Genomic DNA, 20,133 nt, shown 5'->3' on the forward strand with positions numbered 1-20,133 from the left:
ATTAGATCTTCGATCCATAAATTCACTAGTTCAATTATTGAAGTTCAGGTAATAATTTTAATGATATATCGGTTATTGACACCCAAAATTTCAACAACTGCCGGCATCCGATACTTAATTTACATTGGCAAATTAGGAAGAACGTGTTTATGCACGAAATTTAGGAGGTGTAAATGAACGAGTCGCCTCTGATAAAATTAAAAGGAACAGAAAAAAAACGTGGATCGTTTCGCTATTCGGCAAAATGCATTTGCAGCGTCGAGTCCCGGGTCTACGGCCGGTCATTCACTCCCAAATTCTGGGACCCAAGCTGGTTCCTACTCATTTTCTCTATCAGCTCGTCTCTGTCCGGCCGATTAGACCTCGGCGCGATAGAAAAGGACGACCGATGTAGAGCCGGAAACATGGTCCAGCAAAAAAGGCCGTGTTCGGTTCTTCTTTTCGGTTCTTTTTGAGTAATTGCATCGTTGAACATTTGCTATGCCATTATCGAAAGATGCACGACGCGTTTCTTTAAAATAATGGCCCCTCTTTTTGGCCTTTTCCTTCTTCTCATTCTTCTGTTGTTGCTGCTTCTTCTGCATCGAAATTTCGGTTTTGTAATTACTATAATGCTTCTACGATTTTAATCGATGAAGATAAGATGTTGCTTCTTTCATGACGTTGATCTTAAAGTAGATTATAGATTTGCAAAGAAAAAACGTTGCATTTATCGTGATTCTTCCAATTCGTTTTCATATTGTAGATCATTCTGTCTAATTGGAAGTTTGAGACTATACAGGGTGTCCGTGAAGAGTGTTCCTCAGTTTCACCATGCACTAACGCAAGTTATTGTTTTTAACATTCTGAAAATTATGCCTGTTCAGGTCAATTCAGTTTATACTTTAATTGAAACTAGCAGAACTGTGTCTTATTTTTAATGGTTTTTTTATGCAAAATCAAAATCAATGGTACAGTTAGGTCTAGTAGTTGGAAACTAGCGAATTTTCCAAAAAGAAACTAAATAAAAAGCCCTAAAAGTTTTGTGTTTTAATGAAATACTCTGTATACAGGGTGTCATACTGGAAACGTAAGTCAGCAGCGGTTGCAAACACTTTTAACTTTGTAGGTTCAAAAAACTGTTTTAAAAAAACAGACTTCTCCGAAACACTGTAATGTGTATGATTGGTTTAGGAATTAAAATATTGATTTCTGATCAAATCACTTTCTTGCACTAGTAAGCAAAAGTTGCTTTGTGGCACTGCAGGGAAAAAGTATAACTTTTAAAATGTAAGTGCATGCGGAAAAGTAAACTTCAGCACGCGACTAGAAAAGAGTTATCATTAAGTGGCATAAACTTTCTCTAATACTGTAACAATTAAATTTGGGAAACTTTTAAAAACTATCCAATAGAGTTGCGTGTGTCAAAACACTTCAACTGTAATTACAAATTGGCTAGGTTATAAGAATGTTAAGTAACATTCACATAACATGCAGTGCATTTGTTCTGTTAATGGCAAGTGCACTGCAAGAAGTACACAAATTACATAATTCACAATAAACTTAAACCTAAAATAAAAAAATAGGAATCAGGTTAGGATTTCAGAAATACACGACATAAACGTCATACTAAGAATAGTAACCATCCCCTAGACTTCGAATATTTGTTTCAAAAAAGATAATTATGTACAAACTGAACAGACATTCATAAACAAATACAAAAAAGCATTCTTTCAAATTTTCGAACTTTGAACAGTTAATTGACAACAAAAATACGCATGTATCAAACGTCTGAAATGGCTTTCCTTATTGATTGGTTGTATTAAGGTGGTAAAAATTAAGAATAAAAGCTAAAAGCTAGATAGGTTTTGCACTACTATTAAGTTATTAATTCCGCAGTATACAAGTGTGAACAGTACATTAATTTATAATGTAGCAGTACACATACCTTAGCATTGCAATAGCCATAAAGTTTATGTGAATGATGCTTTAGTGCTATAAAAATTAGTGTAACATCTGCTTCTTTATTCAAATCTGTTTACTTGCTGTAAACTTGATATTCCCAAACTTTTCTCTGTTTCACTTACTAATTACTCTGATTTCATCATTTGCATTGCAAAACAAATTTTCTTGAATAATATAATATTAGTACATCCAGTTGAACACTGGTCCATTATTTATTAGCACTAAGAGTTTGTGACTCTCAGACGGTTTACATCCTTCAGGCGACGGGTTATTTGTTTAAAAAAAAAGTCATTAACCAGAAACTTAAACTTTTAGGAGGTCAGGCGCATATTTTTAGAAGCATTAAATTGCGTTTTTTTTTTCGTCTCTCTCTTATTGCATTGCGCCATGCACCAAACGCGTTCATTAGGAAGAAAGCACTAATTACATTTTCGCGAATCGCGAATTTTTAGGTCGATCGGCGAGACTTTGTTTATACAGTTTATTGTACGGACATTTGGCGGTGTTAAAAACGTGTTTTTCTCGATGCCGTCGCGTTACGAGAGTTATTTACCCAAAAATGTTGTAATCATTTTAATTAAGTAGAATTTGGATGTTCATGCGGTTCATATACAACGTGTCCTACGTAAGCACTCTTTTTGACATGTTCAACGCAAAAATTGTTGTAGACACCATGTTGGTGACATGACAAAAATGTTTCACTCTTAATTAGGACTCTCTTGGTAGATCAAAAACAACTCAAAAATGTCAACTTTCTCTTTCATCAATATACAGGGTGATTACTAACAAAGATACTACGTCAAGCAAGCAATTTTTAAATGGAAATCTACTATTCTTAAGTAGGTAGTACGCAAAATCACTAGTTTATCATCAAATAAAATAATAAGACTTGTGCAAATCTACTGCGAAGATTTATTAGTGCGTTCAAGTATCAATGAAATTTCAAAAATGCAATTGAGTTTGGTTTTCTACTATAAATGCCAAAAAATGTTCTCGTTCACTAACTTCAACGGATTTAAGTCTGGGGAACTCTGTGGCCACGCAATTAGCTTTGCCTACTATAACTCATTGATCAGGAAGGTTAATAATTAAAAACTGTTTTATAAAAGTTACGTAGTTAGGTGGGCTTTTATGTTACGGCTATTGTTGAAATCAAACGTGTTCGTATACCACAACAGAGGCATAATTAATTGCGACCTTCACTTGGGCCACCCTAGATGTCATATCCATAGAAAACGCCAAATTATTGACTGTTTAGAAACTCTCCCGGAATATTTTAAGTAAATATCAAGATTCAAGCCGTTGTGGAGCTATTACACTCCAAAATACAAATATGTTATTTTTCAAACCTGAATATCTCAGAAACCGTTTAATGTACAGGGTGGCCGCTTTTCGTACAATAAAAGATCGAAAAAAAGTTAGATAGATGCTTGAGTTAGTAGTTTATCAATCAGAATTGGGCTTATTATTGTCACGTTTAGGGGGTAGCGCAGGAACAGAAACAACAAACGTAGTACAAGCATGACTTCTTTATTCGGCGCTGCATAACTCTTAGTATTGAACACTGTCCAAGAGGGGGTGTGTAGATGCGTGGGTGTGGGGGTATGGGCGTAAGGCCTTCTGAAGTGCCGCCAAGCGGTACCCGCTCGATACGAGCAGGGTGCCCCTATGTCCGACACGCCCAAAGGACTTACTTTAGGTACTGCAACAGGGTAACGAGCCGTCCGGGCACTAGGAAGTTCGGACTGTCGCTCGTGACCTCCCTCTGGGGATGACCCCAGAGTTCGGTGGTCGTCGATGGCTTGAGACGCCGATTAAATACTCGTCTCATGACCCCAATTTGCCGGTCTCGCTGATTCGGCAGTGCACTGGGGGAGACCGGGGCCAGACTAGGTACCGGAACATGGTGCAACTTATGTTATTCGTGACATCTCCCCCTTCCAACAAGTGTTCGCCCCGAACACTAAAATTCTATATTACAAAATAAATTTCTCGTCTTTCCTTTTTCCATATGAATCTTAAAATTAACCGATGTTGCTTATTTGCTAGAGAGGGTATGGGAAAAACTTTATTCCAAAAATATAAACACTTTTCTCTTAAAACTACTTCTAGATTCCTAGATAATGTTTTCAGCCACAAAAAAATTAATTCTTTCCTTGGGTCACCTTTCAACCTTGTGTTGCGTCTATCTTCTTGCTCTCCATTTTGGCCAAAATTTACGTCAACTGCACATTGTATTGTATACTCCTTTGGGCACCATCATCTAAGTGGAAACGCTTCACCTAGGCTTCATCTCGTAGTGCCGTCTCTTGGCACTGTATTCTCTAAGCGGCAAACTTCATCGCTTAGCTTCACTTCTTCCTACTGTGTCCTTTTGCGTGCTCCTTTAGCACACCTATCATTGGACATGTATACTTCTTCTTAATTAACGTGAGCACATTTGGAGATGCTTCTTCAGCTCGACTTATTAAAAGACTCTGGGTGCACACGGGTGTAAGTAGAACCGTCGTGGCGGGACCCATCTGAAGATGTCAGCTTCTCCAAGACTTGCTGCTTTACTTCCTTAAATGATATGGCAATGCGTTGATAGACGCAACAAGGTCGTCCGGTGGCCACTGAAATAAACAATATATATATATTTTTTAAATTAATAAACAAAGAATCCTATATCAAGTACTTGCACTTGACCTAGTTTTAAATAAACACACGATACTTGCACTATTTTGCTGTCTCAGCAAGGAACCTAGGTCACTGGCTTAGAAAATTGAGACAATGTTATTACTAAACTGCAACTATGCAAATTATATACTTATTTCTACTATACCCAATTACTCAGTTAAATTTTACCTTTACTAAATTAATATAAATTATACTTATTATTGTGCTCATCTGCACTGCATAGACTCTGTTGCTTTAGGGCGTCCTCCAGGTCGCTCTTTACTTTACCCTACTCGATTCGGGCAAATGCGAGTCTGTAAACTGGTCCTTCAAAATCTTCAACATCTTCATTTTTTGGGAGGGTCGTAGCGTCAGGGGTAGAGCTGGGGTGTGACTACTGATATGAAGATCAGTAGTCCGAGATCAAACGAGGCGCCTCCACCATGTCACGTTTAGGGGGTAGCGCAGGAACAGAAACAACAAACGTAGTACAAGCATGACTTCTTTATTCGGCGCTGCATAACTCTTAGTATTGAACACTGTCCAAGAGGGGGTGTGTAGATGCGTGGGTGTGGGGGTATGGGCGTAAGGCCTTCTGAAGTGCCGCCAAGCGGTACCCGCTCGATACGAGCAGGGTGCCCCTATGTCCGACACGCCCAAAGGACTTACTTTAGGTACTGCAACAGGGTAACGAGCCGTCCGGGCACTAGGAAGTTCGGACTGTCGCTCGTGACCTCCCTCTGGGGATGACCCCAGAGTTCGGTGGTCGTCGATGGCTTGAGACGCCGATTAAATACTCGTCTCATGACCCCAATTTGCCGGTCTCGCTGATTCGGCAGTGCACTGGGGGAGACCGGGGCCAGACTAGGTACCGGAACATGGTGCAACTTATGTTATTCGTGACATTATCAATTCCAAATGCTAGTATCTATATAATACACTTACACTAGATATAATTTTTTTTCTGTAAAAAAAGTAAAGTGTCGCACATCATTAGTTTTGGAAAGTCTGTAGCAACTAAAAACTCCATATCCGTATTGGAAAAATTGAAGATGATGATAGTAGGTATTTGACGAGTTTTGGACTGCTCAAATGGAAACTGACAAATTCAAACACCATTTAGACCAATTTGTTTTTGCTGTTAAATAAGTTGGTTCTTTAGCATATTCACTATTATGTAAAGAGAGCAAAAAAAGGTTTTAAATCTATAAATAGATATATTTTGCAACGTTGTCAAATTTTGCTAAACTAAACTGTTGTAATGACAAAATACTTTGATATTTAAAACACCATTTTGACTAATATGACTACATTAGGTCTTAAGCAGTTGTTTTGTACACTAAATCCTGTCGTAACTTTGTGTCTTGTGTAATAATGTTCCCATGTAATATGTATAAGCCACCAGTCTAAAACATCACATTAAATCCGAGGAATGTTTTCTAACAAAATGTCGGGAAAGCACCTTTGATACGTGTGAATATTTCATATTAATGTTTGACATTAAAAAATTTAAATTCGTATATAAGTTAGTGTTGATATCTCATAAACTGAAAGTGCCATTTTGTAAAATTAAAGTTGATTGTGTTTATGTAAAGCTTTAAAAAGTAGCTAGAAAAACTTTCCGCGTCAACCATATTTCCAGAACCCAACTTAACTTGGCAATAGAGTTTCCAAAGAACCACCCTGTATGTCAAAAACAAATACATGTCAAGTTTTTGAACAAACACATATTCAAATCAACTGAATTTTCATGCAAATAATGAAATTTGTGACGTCAATCTAATTTAGTTAAAGTTAGTTAAAAAAATCTTTTTGGAGAGAGTACTATTTTGCCATTATTTCGTATAGCTAACTCCTAAATACCTGTTTTTGTTTTACATGCAGCTAAAATACAAAAATAACTATGTCCTTGAATACCTAAATTTCTGGAGGCACTTATTAATACTCAGCCAGAAAACCAAAAAATTCGCACAAAGACAACCGCAAAAGACACATTTCAACGGACTTTCCGCAAGTCTTGCCCATTAAAGCGTCTAATAATAGAGTGCAAATCTAACGACACACAAAACCTCTACACCATGAATGGTTCGCGGTTAGATCTATTTCTTCAACCTATCATTTTCAAATCGGTTTGGTACCAGATGGTGTTTTGGGTGAATCTTCTGCGAAATATCCCGTTCTTCCAAGAAATTGCCCGGTAGGGTTAGTGACTTTCTCAGCAAAACACACACCCAAATGTGCGATTATGCTGCTATTTTGCGTCACGCAAACCCGGTAATTTGGCCAAATTGATGTATTTTTATGTAGAAATTTCACATTTCGTTCTTCTGCTGGTCCTCGGGGCGTTTTGCGTAATCTCTTTTTTTTTTCGCGGTAATACGTCTTTCACCACTCGGAAGAAACGCATCTGCATAGCAGTTCGATAATGGTGCATAAATTTGACATAATATTGTAGCAGCTGAGTAGATATTTACTCATCCTGGTGGAAGATAATTATTTGTGGCATGCCTTTAAACCAATCTCTAATGATCTTAAAATGGCTGGGCTGTTCATCGATGAAACAAATACAAGCCATATGGGTGAAATGATTTAGTGGTGCAGCACTCCCTTATCTGCATGTTGGTTACGTCTTAAATACAAAAATTGTAGATTATATGTTGATATTTATGTCGTTTTATTTTTTTATTACTAATAATTCAAACAGAAACTGCAGATGACACGAAAATATTACGATCTGTGCACAATGCTTTATGGTAAATAGATCCCATCTATCTTAGACATTTTTATATGATTTCTAAGAACAAAGTAAAATCAAAGTTTGCTTCCATTAACAAATATTTTCTTTCCAATAATACTAATTTTTTGAGAATTTTTTACCATTAATCAGGATGTCCTAAATTCGACAGGAATTTTGGTATTCATAATACTTACACAATCGATTAAATGGAGGCAAAATTGTCCACTATTGTGGACAACAGTATATCGTTTAGAAGAATTTAAAAATCTGAGTGGTTTCGGATCCACCATGCACAAACTGATGAATTTCGAAGAATCGTTTTTAGTTTTCTTTCCAAGTTTAATTTACGAAATTATTGAAAACAAAAAACACACTTTTGATTGCCATTTTTTTCTTTGCTAGGTGATTTGCAATTCTAACGTTTCAATTTTTGGAAACCATCATCAAAACTTATAAGTTTTCAGATATGTTAGATTCACTCTTGCTATATTTATTAATTTGAACTGATACTTAAATACGTTTGATAACAGTGGAATCGACTATAACTTTGATTTAGATTTTTTTATAATTCGAGCAAAAACAACACAATAAGTTGAAGATTTTTTTAATCTTAAATCAGAAGTTTTTGAATAACAAACAAAACTTGCAAAATCGGTGTAACAGACTGCTCTATACAAGGTACTTTTTCCGATTTCAGTGAAAAACCACACCATTTAAATTTTTTTAGAAACTCCTTGGGATAAACTATACTGAAAATGAAGTATATTTTATTAGTTTGATTTTATTTCAAAGGAATTAATTAAGTCTACTTTCAAAATTGGTGTGGAGTATATTGTACTATAAACCCAAGTATATTCTTCTAAATATTTGGGTGGAAAAATAAAATTTGTAATTTTCGATATCTGCAGATCAGTGTAATTGACTTTAAACAGAAAACCAACTGTGAATAAAAAATGTTTCTCAAGAATAAACTCTCCTTGATGAGGAAAACAGGTATTATCACAGCCTTGTTGAAAAGTAAACACAAGAGCAAGGAAATTATAAGTTTTTAGGAACGTTAACGTTAAGTTCTGAGGAACAGACTATATACTTAAAACTTTTTCAGAAATTTTTGGTTTTGTACTAGTTCTGTAAATATCTTTTTTTGGAAATTTTTTATGAAAACGCCATATGAAATATCCTGAAAGGGATTTCTAAATGTGTAGGTATGTATAGTGTTTTCTTGACTTGACAAATTGTTTTATTTATGCTCACTGAGTGTTGCAAAGCAAAATATATCCCAAAACCCAATTTTTTAGAAACCAAGTAAACTCTGTCAACATCACATAAAACTCCAATTTTTGTTTTTGTTTCAGTGGGGGAAATCAAGGAGGAAAAGAACACAAGTAAAAGGTAAAGCCATAAATTAAAAGTGACAGCTTTTTGTAAAATGTAAAATGACAGGTTCGGTTTTTTGTCAATTCTGGCATGTTTAAAAGAGCTAGAAGAGAGACTTAAATACTATTTCTAAAAAGTTTTCTGTATACAAAATGAGTATAAACAAAAAGGCAGACTGAAAGTAAATGGTTTTCCCTCGCCCAGTTAATACGGCCGACATCTGTCAAAGTCACGTGTTCTGGAATACTCTATAGGTATATCTACATATTATTTGTGTCAAAACCTTTCAAAAATGCATTGGCCAACCCTGGAATAGTGTTATACAAATTAGGGATGAATCTGGAAAAATTCTGTTTTTGACTAATTGGACCAACGTCTTTTACACTTGCTATAGTTACTCTAAGTGTGACAGATGCAGTGCAAAATTTCACTGTCAAAATAAAGTTTAAAACTATTAGATTAGTCTGATTTACTTTACTATGTTTCTTGTTGTGTTGGTGACGGTTTAAACGTCCTTAGTGTAGAAGATTTTATTATTGTCTCTGATTATACTAATCTTCTAGTTTTGTAAGTTGAATTTTCTACAATCAAGTTAATGTTCTATTTTTTGTCTAAAAATTAAGACAGAGCCAAAATTGTATTTATTGAAAACTATTAAGTCTTGTGTTATATTCTTTGGAAAACTTAACAGACAGATTAAAAAAGAAAAGAGATAGTTATCGATGTTTACCAATAAAGTGATCATGTTTAAATAATATTTATTTTGTAAAGGTGAAGAACATTATTAAATTAATGCCCAAAATTTAAAGCTATCAACTAAATAATTTTAAAATGTCCCAGATAAATGAAAAATTGACAAGAGAAAACAGATTCTAATAGTAAATTCTGAGTGTCCAGAAATAGTGCCAGGGTATTAAATTTACATTTTATTTATATTCAGCGTGTAAGTAGAAAATGTAATTGATGGTTCTGGGTATTTAATAATCTAGATATTTTGGAAACTCAATTTAACATTTACATTTTTTGATATCCTGATTGGCTATGTCCATTTTAACAGTTGGCATTTGCGCTTTCAATTTGATCTTTGATATTTCAACAAGACAAAAACGTTGGCTCGTTTTTTAAAATAATGGTTTTCTGGTGCATTATGTCTAAAGTGGAAACTGTGGCGGATTTTTGAGTCAAAAAAGCAGCTTTTAGATTGCTGCCATTTTCATGAACGTTCAGCACCTCACGTGACCCTAAAATCGCTTACAGTGTTTAGGTCACATGCGGTTGTAAAATTCACTGATTTTTTGTTTGCCGCCAAAAATAAAAATATTAAATTTTTAATTGAGACAGCTTGCAAAAATTCGAAAATGTATGCAAATAACCGATCAATTTTAATCTTCTTTTAAAATAGATTTTTTTTTTTAATTTTTATGCGTTTTTCTTGAGGAAGTATTCTCAAGCAAAATATTAAATATTTTAAAAACAAATAATTATTATTCACTGAAGTAATAGCTCGTAAGAAAAATAAGTTTGGTTCTATTTTATGATTCATTACACAGTATTTTAGTTAACTAACTAAATTTGCAATAACTGCATTTAACTATATTTGATTAGATGTAGAAAGATTCAAATCGTCATATCTATCCGGTTAATTAATATACCATGTTGGTCTTAAAGAAGATAAGTGGGAAATTTAATTTAAATTTAATTCTAATAAATTATATTGACAATTCCACTCATGTACAAAAAATGCCATATATACGTCATCAAAACACGGTTTGCTATCGGCTAATAAGGAAGGAAGAGAGTTTGCTAGCGGATAAAAAAATCGGATAAATTTTGCTGTTGATTTCATCGTTTCCACGGATTTTTACTACACTTCTATTGTTGCAATGTCTCACCTTGAGATTTTTGCTGGCACTGTCAATTTTGATGTTTGTTCGTATTGTTTTGGTTATGGCTCGCTTCCGTTAGAGTTCTACTGCAGAAAATCAAAAGAACCAGAAAAATTTATTTCTGCCAGTACAAGAAAGTCGCAGTCTAATTATATTATTGATTATTCATGGAATTGTCTTATCAAATACCATTCGAGCTCAGATTTTGAACAGGATAATTTTTCCGCTTGTCTTCTCATACTTTCTTTATGGTACAAAACTCGACCTGTTTGCCAAAATCACTCGAGCTACGCTCTCGTGATTTAGTTACAACAGGTCTCGTGCAGTTACACCAAAAAGAAAGTGTTCTAAGACAAGCACAAAAATTATCCGGCTAAATCTGAGCTCTTGTGGTATTGCCCCCGAATATTTCCCTCATGTGTTAAATGTCCCATATGAGCAGTGCATTTTCACCAGAATGACAGCGACAATTCCACTCATGTACAAAAAATGCCATATATACGTCATCAAAACACGGTTTGCTATCGGCTAATAAGGAAGGAAGAGAGTTTGCTAGCGGATAAAAAAATCGGATAAATTTTGCTCTTGATTTCATCGTTTCCACGGATTTTCACTACACTTCTATTGTTGCAATGTCTCACCTTGAGATTTTTGCTGGCACTGTCAGTTTTGATGTTTGTTCGTTTTGTTTTGGTTATGGCTCGCTTCGGACACAGTTCTAAGGCAGAAATTCAAAAAGAAGTTGAAAAATTGATTCCTGCCAATACAAGGAAGTCCCAGTCTTCAATATGGAAACAATTTAGTCAGTTTTGTGAAGAAAGGCAGTTCGAACTGGAGACATAGCAATCAGTAGACGATATTGCACTTATACTCATGGATTGGGGATTTAATATGAAAAAAAAAAACGGCGATGATTATAAGGAGTACGTAGTAAAAAACCATATGGAATACAACAGCAAAACTTCTGCAAATGAGATATCTAGAAAGGTACCGTGTTACTTTTAATCCTTTTACTGATCCTGGTTTCAAAAAGTCTCGCGACGCACGTGATTCTAAACGAAAGAAGCTGCAAAGTGACTACACTAAACGTAAAGAAAGTTCTGTCGCATTAACTAAGAGTGAAATCGACAAAATGGCGTTAATATGGAATGAAGACACACCAATAGGCCTATTAAAAATATTTTACCATGTTGTCGCATACGAGCTAGCATGGCGCGGAGGCGAAGCTGCTAATTGTAAAGTGTTTTATTTCAAGGAGGAAAGGTTTAATAATGGAGACTTGACTGGCCGCATCGAGTACAATTCAGTGTTTTCAAAAACTTGTCAAGGTGGCTCAAAACAATGTTGCGACAGTAAATGGTTAGTAAAGAACAAAGAAAATCCTTCTATTTGTCCAGTAAGATTATTTTACAAAATTTTATCACACAGAGAAAATCATATTTTAAGTGACAGATTCTTCTTAACTCCAAATCCGTTCTGGCAAAGTAACACGTCAAAAGGTTGGTACAAGAATGTTCCTATAGGAGTTAACGAAATACTCAAGTGGACAAAAACCTCCGCCGAAAAAATTGGTTTGGACATTAAAAGAAGAAAGATAACTAATCATTCTCACCGCTCGAGTGCGGTGTCAAATTTAGCAAAGGCCGGTGTTAGTGAACAAAATTTAATCAAAATTACTGGGCACTCCTCAGCAAGTTCCATAAAACCTTATTTACAACTTCACACTGATCATCATTTAAACCTTGTATCCAGTCTCCGAGAGCATTCTGAAAACTTTGATGCACCTATACAACCATCATCGAAGAATCTATTTCAGTTACATCAACAATCAAGTGCTACAGTTACAAAAGAATCTACATCGATCCTAGAAAGTAGCCTTCAAGGTGAAAGTGCAAGAAAGAATTGTGTTTTTAATAATTGTTCTTTTTAATGTGTAGTGTTTTTATTTGTTTAAATACTCGTTTCTAATGCAAAATTAATTAAAATTTATTACCTTATATTTCAGAATTATATTCATGGAATTGTCGTATCAAATACCATTCGAGCTCAGATTTTGAGCAGGATAATTTTTCCGCTTGTCTTCTCATACTTTCTTTATGGTACAAAACTCGACCTGTTTGGCAAAATCACTCGAGCTGCGCTCTCGTGATTTAGTTGCAACAGGTCTCGTGCAGTTACACCAAAAAGAAAGTGTTCTAAGACAAGCACAAAAATTATCCGGCTAAATCTGAGCTCTTGTGGTATTGCCCCCGAATATTTCCCTCATGTGTTAAATGTCCCATATGAGCAGTGCATTTTCACCAGAATGACAGCGATAATTGCATTCTAAAGTGATAATTGCATTTCGATAATTGCACTGTACGTATCTATAACGACTGCATTGTTGTAGAGCCTATTGCTAGTATACTAATTGTTGTCTTTGCGCAGTTTTTTGACTTTTTATAACCAAACAATGTCAAACGCGATGTCAACAATAAATTAATGAACGGTTTGGAACTTGCTCATTGAGCTCCAGTGAGCAATCTATAGTTGCAGCAAAACCAAAACATTTTCTTTATTCGGGAAATATTCCCCAAAATTACATTCGTGCCTTAAAAATGACCTGATAATTCTGCGTTCAAACTTGTTATCTTTGCAAACTGCATTCGGTCATTTTCATATTTTTTTGGCGAAAGAGCCCGACACCGAAGGTGAATAATAATAAGAATAAACTCATGCAGTTAAGAGATAACAAGTTTTCATGCAAAATTATCGGTAATTTTTATGCACTTGTGCAATTACCCCCGAAAAAAGTTTTTTTTTCTTTTAATTTTTCTGTGTGATAATTAAGTCATTTAAAATTTTTACCTAAAAAAACATTTTACCTTTTCATTAAAGAGGTAGGAGTGAAGAGCGCGTCGTTTAGAAGATGTAGAAAAAGTGTCATCCTCTAGATTATCTTCCTTTTTCCTAGTTTTGTACTGCATCCACAACACCCTACAAATAAATCCGATCAATCACCTGGTAAGCCAATTACTACAGTTTGACAATAGTAACCTGATTCCAAATATGGCTATTAGAATTATCACTAAGGGGACCAAAGTGGCGATGCAGGCCAGGACCACAGTCTTAAAGTCACTCCACACTAAAATTCGAAAAAAGAAAAAACATTAATAAAAACCAAGTCGCTGACCTTTAATACAGAGTGCGAGATGCTAATGGGGCATTCAAGTCCTTTTTGAATAACTTAATCATCGAACCTTTTTGGGGGCCTTGTTACTGCCTCATCACGCATAATTTTGCGCCCCGCTAATATTAATAGCATGATGGGGCTGTTTCTTTTCTAAAAACATCAATCTCTCCCGTCCGATCCCAGATATAGACACCTTTTAAGCTAATTAGATGATGCATCGATTTAAGTTAACCGATCAAAAATCACTGTAGTGTAAATTTTGCGGGTAAAGATGGAATATAGGTTAAACTTAAGTGTATTCGAGTAAACTTAGCAGCAGCTAAAGTATCTGGGTAAAGTCCAAATTATTAAGATTTTGCATGATTCGGGCTTTACCTGGATAAACTACATTCTATCCGTTTTTGCCTAGTTAAAGAACGGTATATTAATAATGATATAACAATAAGGTTTTTAATCTTTAAAAACACATTTAATTAAGACACTAAAACTATAATAGTAACCAAGTAAAGTAAACCATTATCATGACACATTTTCCGGATTCTCCAGTTCTTTACTACACACAGCAGATTGCTTCTTGAAAAATATTTCCTTGATAGTTTCACTTGTTTTGCAAGCTTATCAAAATTGTCGTCTGTTCTGTCAACCACTGGAATGTCTCTAAAATCCCCCCTTCCTCAATCGGGAATTTTCACTCTGACTGTATCTCCAATAGAACATGAAGCATACTTTGAGTTAGATACAGCTTTCATATTCTTTGCTTGGTGTTCTGAATGTTTTTTTGCATCTAGTCTATTTATGTCCGTTTTCCTAACATTGGCTCACCCCCATTTGCACCGTCGTACTTAAGCCAAGCTTAAGTTAAGTGTGGTTCAGACTGTGTAGAATACAGTTGAAAAAGTCACAGTCTGGACCATGCTGAACTTGCTGGCCTTAAAGTTCGACGGTGCAAATGGCGGTAAGTTGAGTTTAAGGACAGCTTAGATAAGTTTAGTTTATACTGTGTTATTTTGCACTTGATCTGTTGTCACATTCAAACCTCAACAATCTTTGTCTAATTTCCGCTCAATCAACAAACGTAGTTTATCCGGCTAAAGTTCGAAAACTGAAGTTGAATACTATTTCGAACTTTACCCATGTCTCTTTAATATTTTTTACTTTACTCAGGTAAACCTAAGTTTAACACCTATTTTTTACTTTACCCTTGACATAAATATAAAGTTAAATCTTACCAGTTTCTCCTTCTTCATCGATGTAATATCCTGTGCCATTGAAGTCTTGAGATTTTACAGTTGTTGTGGTAAAATCGTCTTCAAACACACTGACTGGACTGACAGAACTGGCAGAACCCAAAAACTTCCATGGTTGAGTTACGTTTTGGTTGGATGAGGGTAAAGTGGTGGTGGTTGTTGTCATTCTTTCTAATTTGTATACGTTTTACTCATATTCATTCATGCAGGGTGATCCTCCTACAAATAACAGCAGTGAATAATGACCTCAATGGGTCTCTGGTCCCTTACTAGTTATTTGTTCACCAAATGACTTAACCATTGTTAATTTACGAAAAGAACAATGAGGCTCACAAGAGTGAAAAATTTTTCAAAATTTTAGGCACTTAGCCATCTCAACGAATTCAACACATCCTTCCGGTCTTCGACTAGCCGTAACTATCATTTTATCACATTTTTCAGGTTATGGTAATGTATTTTGACAATAATTAACAAAATTTATGTTTTAATAAAGGGTATACCTTGAAAATAACAACCGAACAATTATCTGTTAAGTCATTTGACACTTATCCATGTGACATCACTGCAATTTTCAAAACAATGAGCATGTGACACACTGTCAAATGACATCCACGAGTCTGTTCTGACCCTCTAATCAATTATTTTTATGGCACTTTTTGACTATTTTCTAATTAATTTGATTAGATACTACTATTTTCTTGTAGAATCTTTCAGTTTTTGGACAACCGTCATCAGCTTTTTTGTGTTTCCGTGTAAAAGAGACATTAGATTTCTACTTTCGTAAAATGTTTCTGCTACTGAAAACTTTGATATTTCAAGTGTTATGTTTCAGACTTACATTTTAGCTAAAATAACAAAAAATGTATTCCACAAAGAGTGTTTTGGATATAATGCCTGGATAGACACTAGGACAATTTGTCACGTGTTCACTCTGTGCAAACGACTACGGTAATATCACGTAATGAATAACGTAATCATGTGGACTACTGTCATGTGATCTAATGAAATATTGTTGAGAGATGTTATATTTTCAAGACGCTCTTCGTGAAAACTTTTTTTTGTATTTTCGCAAAATTTCACACAAAAGGTCTCAATTAAAAAATGTAATGGTAACTAAAAACCAAAACGTCGTATGTCAAATTTGATTACGTCACGTTATACAGAGTGTCCGGTAAGTATATGGCATAATTTCTGAAGAGTGTAGGAGTCAAAATATTTCTCGTTTAACAAAAGTGTCATTTTACCGAACGCAATATTTATTTAATTTCGATAAAGTAAGTAACCGTTTAAAAAAAAAAAGATTTTTGTGGCACACGGACATAGACGAGAAAATACACTTAGAGCATCAAAATTGACAAGTAAAAAATGTTGCACTCCTAATATATTAACTAAATTAAACAGGCAGCAATTTCATAAGTCTAAACCAACATTTTCTACGTATTCTATCACTACAGAACTCAATAAACACCCACCTTTAAAACACCTCGTCTCCTTTTCCATAAACTTTTTTCTCCCTAGTGACCTTGACTGGTTTAATCTCCATTATCCCGTTCCGCATCACCTCGAAACCGATTCACTCTTTAGCGCTCCCAAATGGATCCGGACTAGTCCGATTTAGCCATCGTAATGGAGAGAGTGTCGCTGTTAATGGAACGTCGCTCGGTCGTCCCGTTGCAATGGAAAACGCATTTTTTTCCGACACACCTGGTTCGACTTGCGGGAAAACTGGGATGCTGGCGTCTCGTATGCGCCGACGCGGCCCGTTTCCATTGATTGGAATCTGGATCAGCAGGGAAAGGAAACGCACCGGAAGACATTCCCGTTTTCGATGCATTTTCGGTCGAGTTTCTTGGGTGCGTTTATTTGCCCTTTAGGGAAAACGTCCGGAGTCTTAACGTTTTATTTCAGCACAGGCAAACATTTTGTTAAAATTGTTAAAAAAGTCTAAAAATTGTATTATTTTCCATTGGTCGTGTATTAACAGAATTTTTTAATAAATCCTATTAATGAATGAACCATTTTATTAGACAGTGAGGACGTAAAGTCTGTCACCCCTTCCTCTTATACAAATGGAATAACTTCTTTTTCTAAATACATGTAGTGTATACACAGTGTATATTAATGCGTGATTAATAATCTCCATTTAATTAAACAATGAAAAAAATTAAAAAAATGTTTATTACCAGTTTCTAAAAGAGAGAGCGAAAAAAGACAGCGAAAAACATTATGGTATTTTTGACTACTTAAAAACAGCGAAAAACGTTATGGCTTCAATTTGACACATTAGTGACACTAAAAATGCTACAAGTCATTTGTTTTACGAGTTCAAACTTCTCAGGAAGACTTTAGGTAGGATTTGAACATCTCAAACACAGCGAGAAGCATTAAAACTTCAGTTGGACACTACATGGAACATTATGGTTTAAATTCATACTTTAAAGTCGCTAAAAATGCCTTTTGTTTTGAAAGTCCAAACACCTCAGAAAGGCTTTAAGCACAATTCTGACTTCTGAAAGACAGCAAGAAACATTAAGGCTTTAGTGTGACACTTTGGAAACACTAAAAATGCTTCTAGCATTTTATTCTGCTTCCCCAAAATTCTCAAGAAGACTTAGAGACATTAAAAATGCTTTCAGCTTTTGTTCTGTTATTTTAAACGCCTCAGAAAGGCTTTACGCTTACGCAGCATTTTTGACTCCTCAAAAGCTGGAGAAAGCATTACGGTTTGAAATTGACATTTTAGAAAGACTAAAAATGCGTCCAGCATTTTGTTTTGCGTGTTCAAACATTTTAGAAAGGCGTAAGTAACATTCTTACTTCTGAAAGACAGCGAAAAGTAATACTACTCCAGTTTGACAATTTAGAGATGAGACATTCTAAATGCTTTCACCTTTTGTTTTTCTTCTTCTTCTTCTTGTAGCGCTACAACCCTGGGTGGGTCTTGGCTGACTGTACGACTTTTTTCCAATTTGTTCGGTCTTCCATCAACCTAGGGTCAAATGGAATGTTCATTTTCCGGAGATCTGCTTGGATGTTATCATTCCATCGCATTCTGGGACGTCCGAGTGGTCTTTTGCCTGTGGGAATCTCCTCCCATACCAGTTTTGCAAGTCTTTCGTTATGCAGTCTGTGCACGTGGCCTGCCCATCTTAGTCGCTGTGATTTAATTTCTTGGACAATATCGGCGTCCTTGTAGAGTGCTTTTAATTCGATATTGGTTCTGATCTTATACTGGTTTGTGGTGATGTCATGGTGAGGTCCGAAAATTTTTCTAAGTATTTTTCGTTCAAAGCGCCTTAGATTTTCTTCGTTTGCTTTGGTCATGGTCCACGTTTCGCATCCGTACGTTATTACAGGTCTGACGATGGATTTATAGATTTTGATCTTTGAACTTCTTGTGAGATTTTTTGATTTTATGAGCTTATTCAGTGCAAACAGACAGCGGTTTGCAGATTGGATTCTGTTTTTTATTTCTTCGGTAACATCGTTGTCCGCTGTAATTACGGCCCCCAGAGACTTAAAACGTTGTACTCTCTCGAAATTAAAGGTGTTGATCGTCACATTTTGCCCTATTCTGTCTCTTCGTGTCGTTCTATTTATACACATATATTTCGTCTTCTCTTCATTGATCTTCAGCCCTACTTTACTTGTTGCTCCTTCCACCTTGTTGAAAATGTCTTTCGTGGATAGGGTGGAGTCTCCAACGAGATCTATGTTCACCTTTTGTTTTTGGTTAATATAAACGCCTCAGAAAGGCTTTAAGTAGAATTCTGACTTCTGAAAGACAGCAAGAAACATTAAGGCTTCAGTGTGACACTTTAGAAACACTAAAAATTCCTCTAGCATTTTGTTCAGCGTCCCCAAACTTCTCAAGAATGCTTTAGGCAACACAAAAGACCACAAGGAGCATTATAGCTTCAGAATGATATTTTAGAGATATTGAAAATGCTTTCAGCTTTTGTTCTGTCATTTCAAACGCCTCCAAAAAGGCTTTACGCAGCATTTTTGACTACTCAAAAGCGGAAGAAAGCATTACGGTTTAAAATTGACATTCTAGAGAGACTAAGAACATTCTTACTTCTGAAAGACAGCGAAAAGTATTACGACTCCAGTTTGACACTTTAGAGAGACGTTCTAAATGCTTTCACCTTTTGTTTTTGGTTAATTTAAACGCCTCAGAAAGGCTTTAAGTAGAATTCTGACTTCTGAAAGACAGCAAGAAACATTAAGGCTTGAGTGTGACACTTTAGAAACACTAAAAATGCTTCTAGCATTTTGTTCTGCGATCCCAAAATTCTCAAGAAGACTTAGAGACATTAAAAATGCTTTCAGCTTTTGTTCTGTCATTTTGAACGCCTCAGAAAGGCTTTACCCAGCATTTTTGACTAATCAAAAGCTGGAGAAAGCATTACGGTTTGATTTTGACATTTTAGAGAGACTAAAATGCCTCCAACATTTTGCTTTGCATGTCAAACACTTTAGAATGGCTTAAGTAACATTCTAACTTCTGAAAGACAGCGAAAAGTATTACGACTCCAGTTTGACACTTTAGAGAGACATTCTAAATACTTTTTTCTCTCACCTTTTGTTTTTGGTAATTTAAATGCCTCAGAAAAGTTTTAAGCAGAATTCTGACTTCTGAAAGACAGCAAGAAACATTAAGGCTTCATTGTGACACTTTAGAAAAACTAAAAGTTCTTCTAGCATTTTGTTCTGCGTCCCCAAACTTCTCAAGAATGCTTTAGGCAACACAAAAGACCACAAGGAGCATTATAGCTTCAGAATGATATTTTAGAGATATTGAAAATGCTTTCAGCTTTTGTTCTGTCATTTCAAACGCCTCCAAAAAGGCTTTACGCAGCATTTTTGACTACTCAAAAGCGGAAGAAAGCATTACGGTTTAAAATTGACATTCTAGAGAGACTAAGAACATTCTTACTTCTGAAAGACAGCGAAAAGTATTACGACTCCAGTTTGACACTTTAGAGAGACATTCTAAATGCTTTCACCTTTTGTTTTTGGTTAATTTAAACGCCTCAGAAAGGCTTTAAGTAGAATTCTGACTTCTGAAAGACAGCAAGAAACATTAAGGCTTGAGTGTGACACTTTAGA

The 20,133-nt window shown here is 35.4% G+C and overlaps 1 protein-coding gene across 4 annotated transcripts in view; it reads right to left on the minus strand.

Moving 5' to 3' along the window:
• LOC145725537 (uncharacterized) overlaps window positions 1–17,005 on the minus strand; it is a 40,945-nt gene extending 23,940 nt beyond the window's left edge. The window contains exons 1-4 of one of the 4 annotated variants that reach the window (XM_081974361.1): window positions 16,494–17,005; window positions 15,004–15,192; window positions 13,639–13,726; window positions 13,467–13,578 (exon numbers count right to left, since the gene is read on the minus strand). In XM_081974361.1, the coding sequence (XP_081830487.1) occupies window positions 13,467–13,578; window positions 13,639–13,726; window positions 15,004–15,192; window positions 16,494–16,521 (417 nt within the window). In that variant the 5' untranslated portion in view covers window positions 16,522–17,005. Of the gene's footprint in view, window positions 1–13,466; window positions 13,579–13,638; window positions 13,727–15,003; window positions 15,241–16,489 lie in introns of all 4 variants that reach the window. The other 3 variants (XM_081974351.1, XM_081974360.1, XM_081974359.1) reach the window with 3 other exon arrangements.
• Between the last annotated feature and the right edge of the window lie 3,128 nt (window positions 17,006–20,133).

This window comes from Ips typographus, linkage group LG1 (assembly GCF_016097725.1).
Source record: "Ips typographus isolate SLU linkage group LG1, UJ_Ityp_2.0, whole genome shotgun sequence".
Taxonomy (NCBI): domain Eukaryota; kingdom Metazoa; phylum Arthropoda; class Insecta; order Coleoptera; family Curculionidae; genus Ips; species Ips typographus.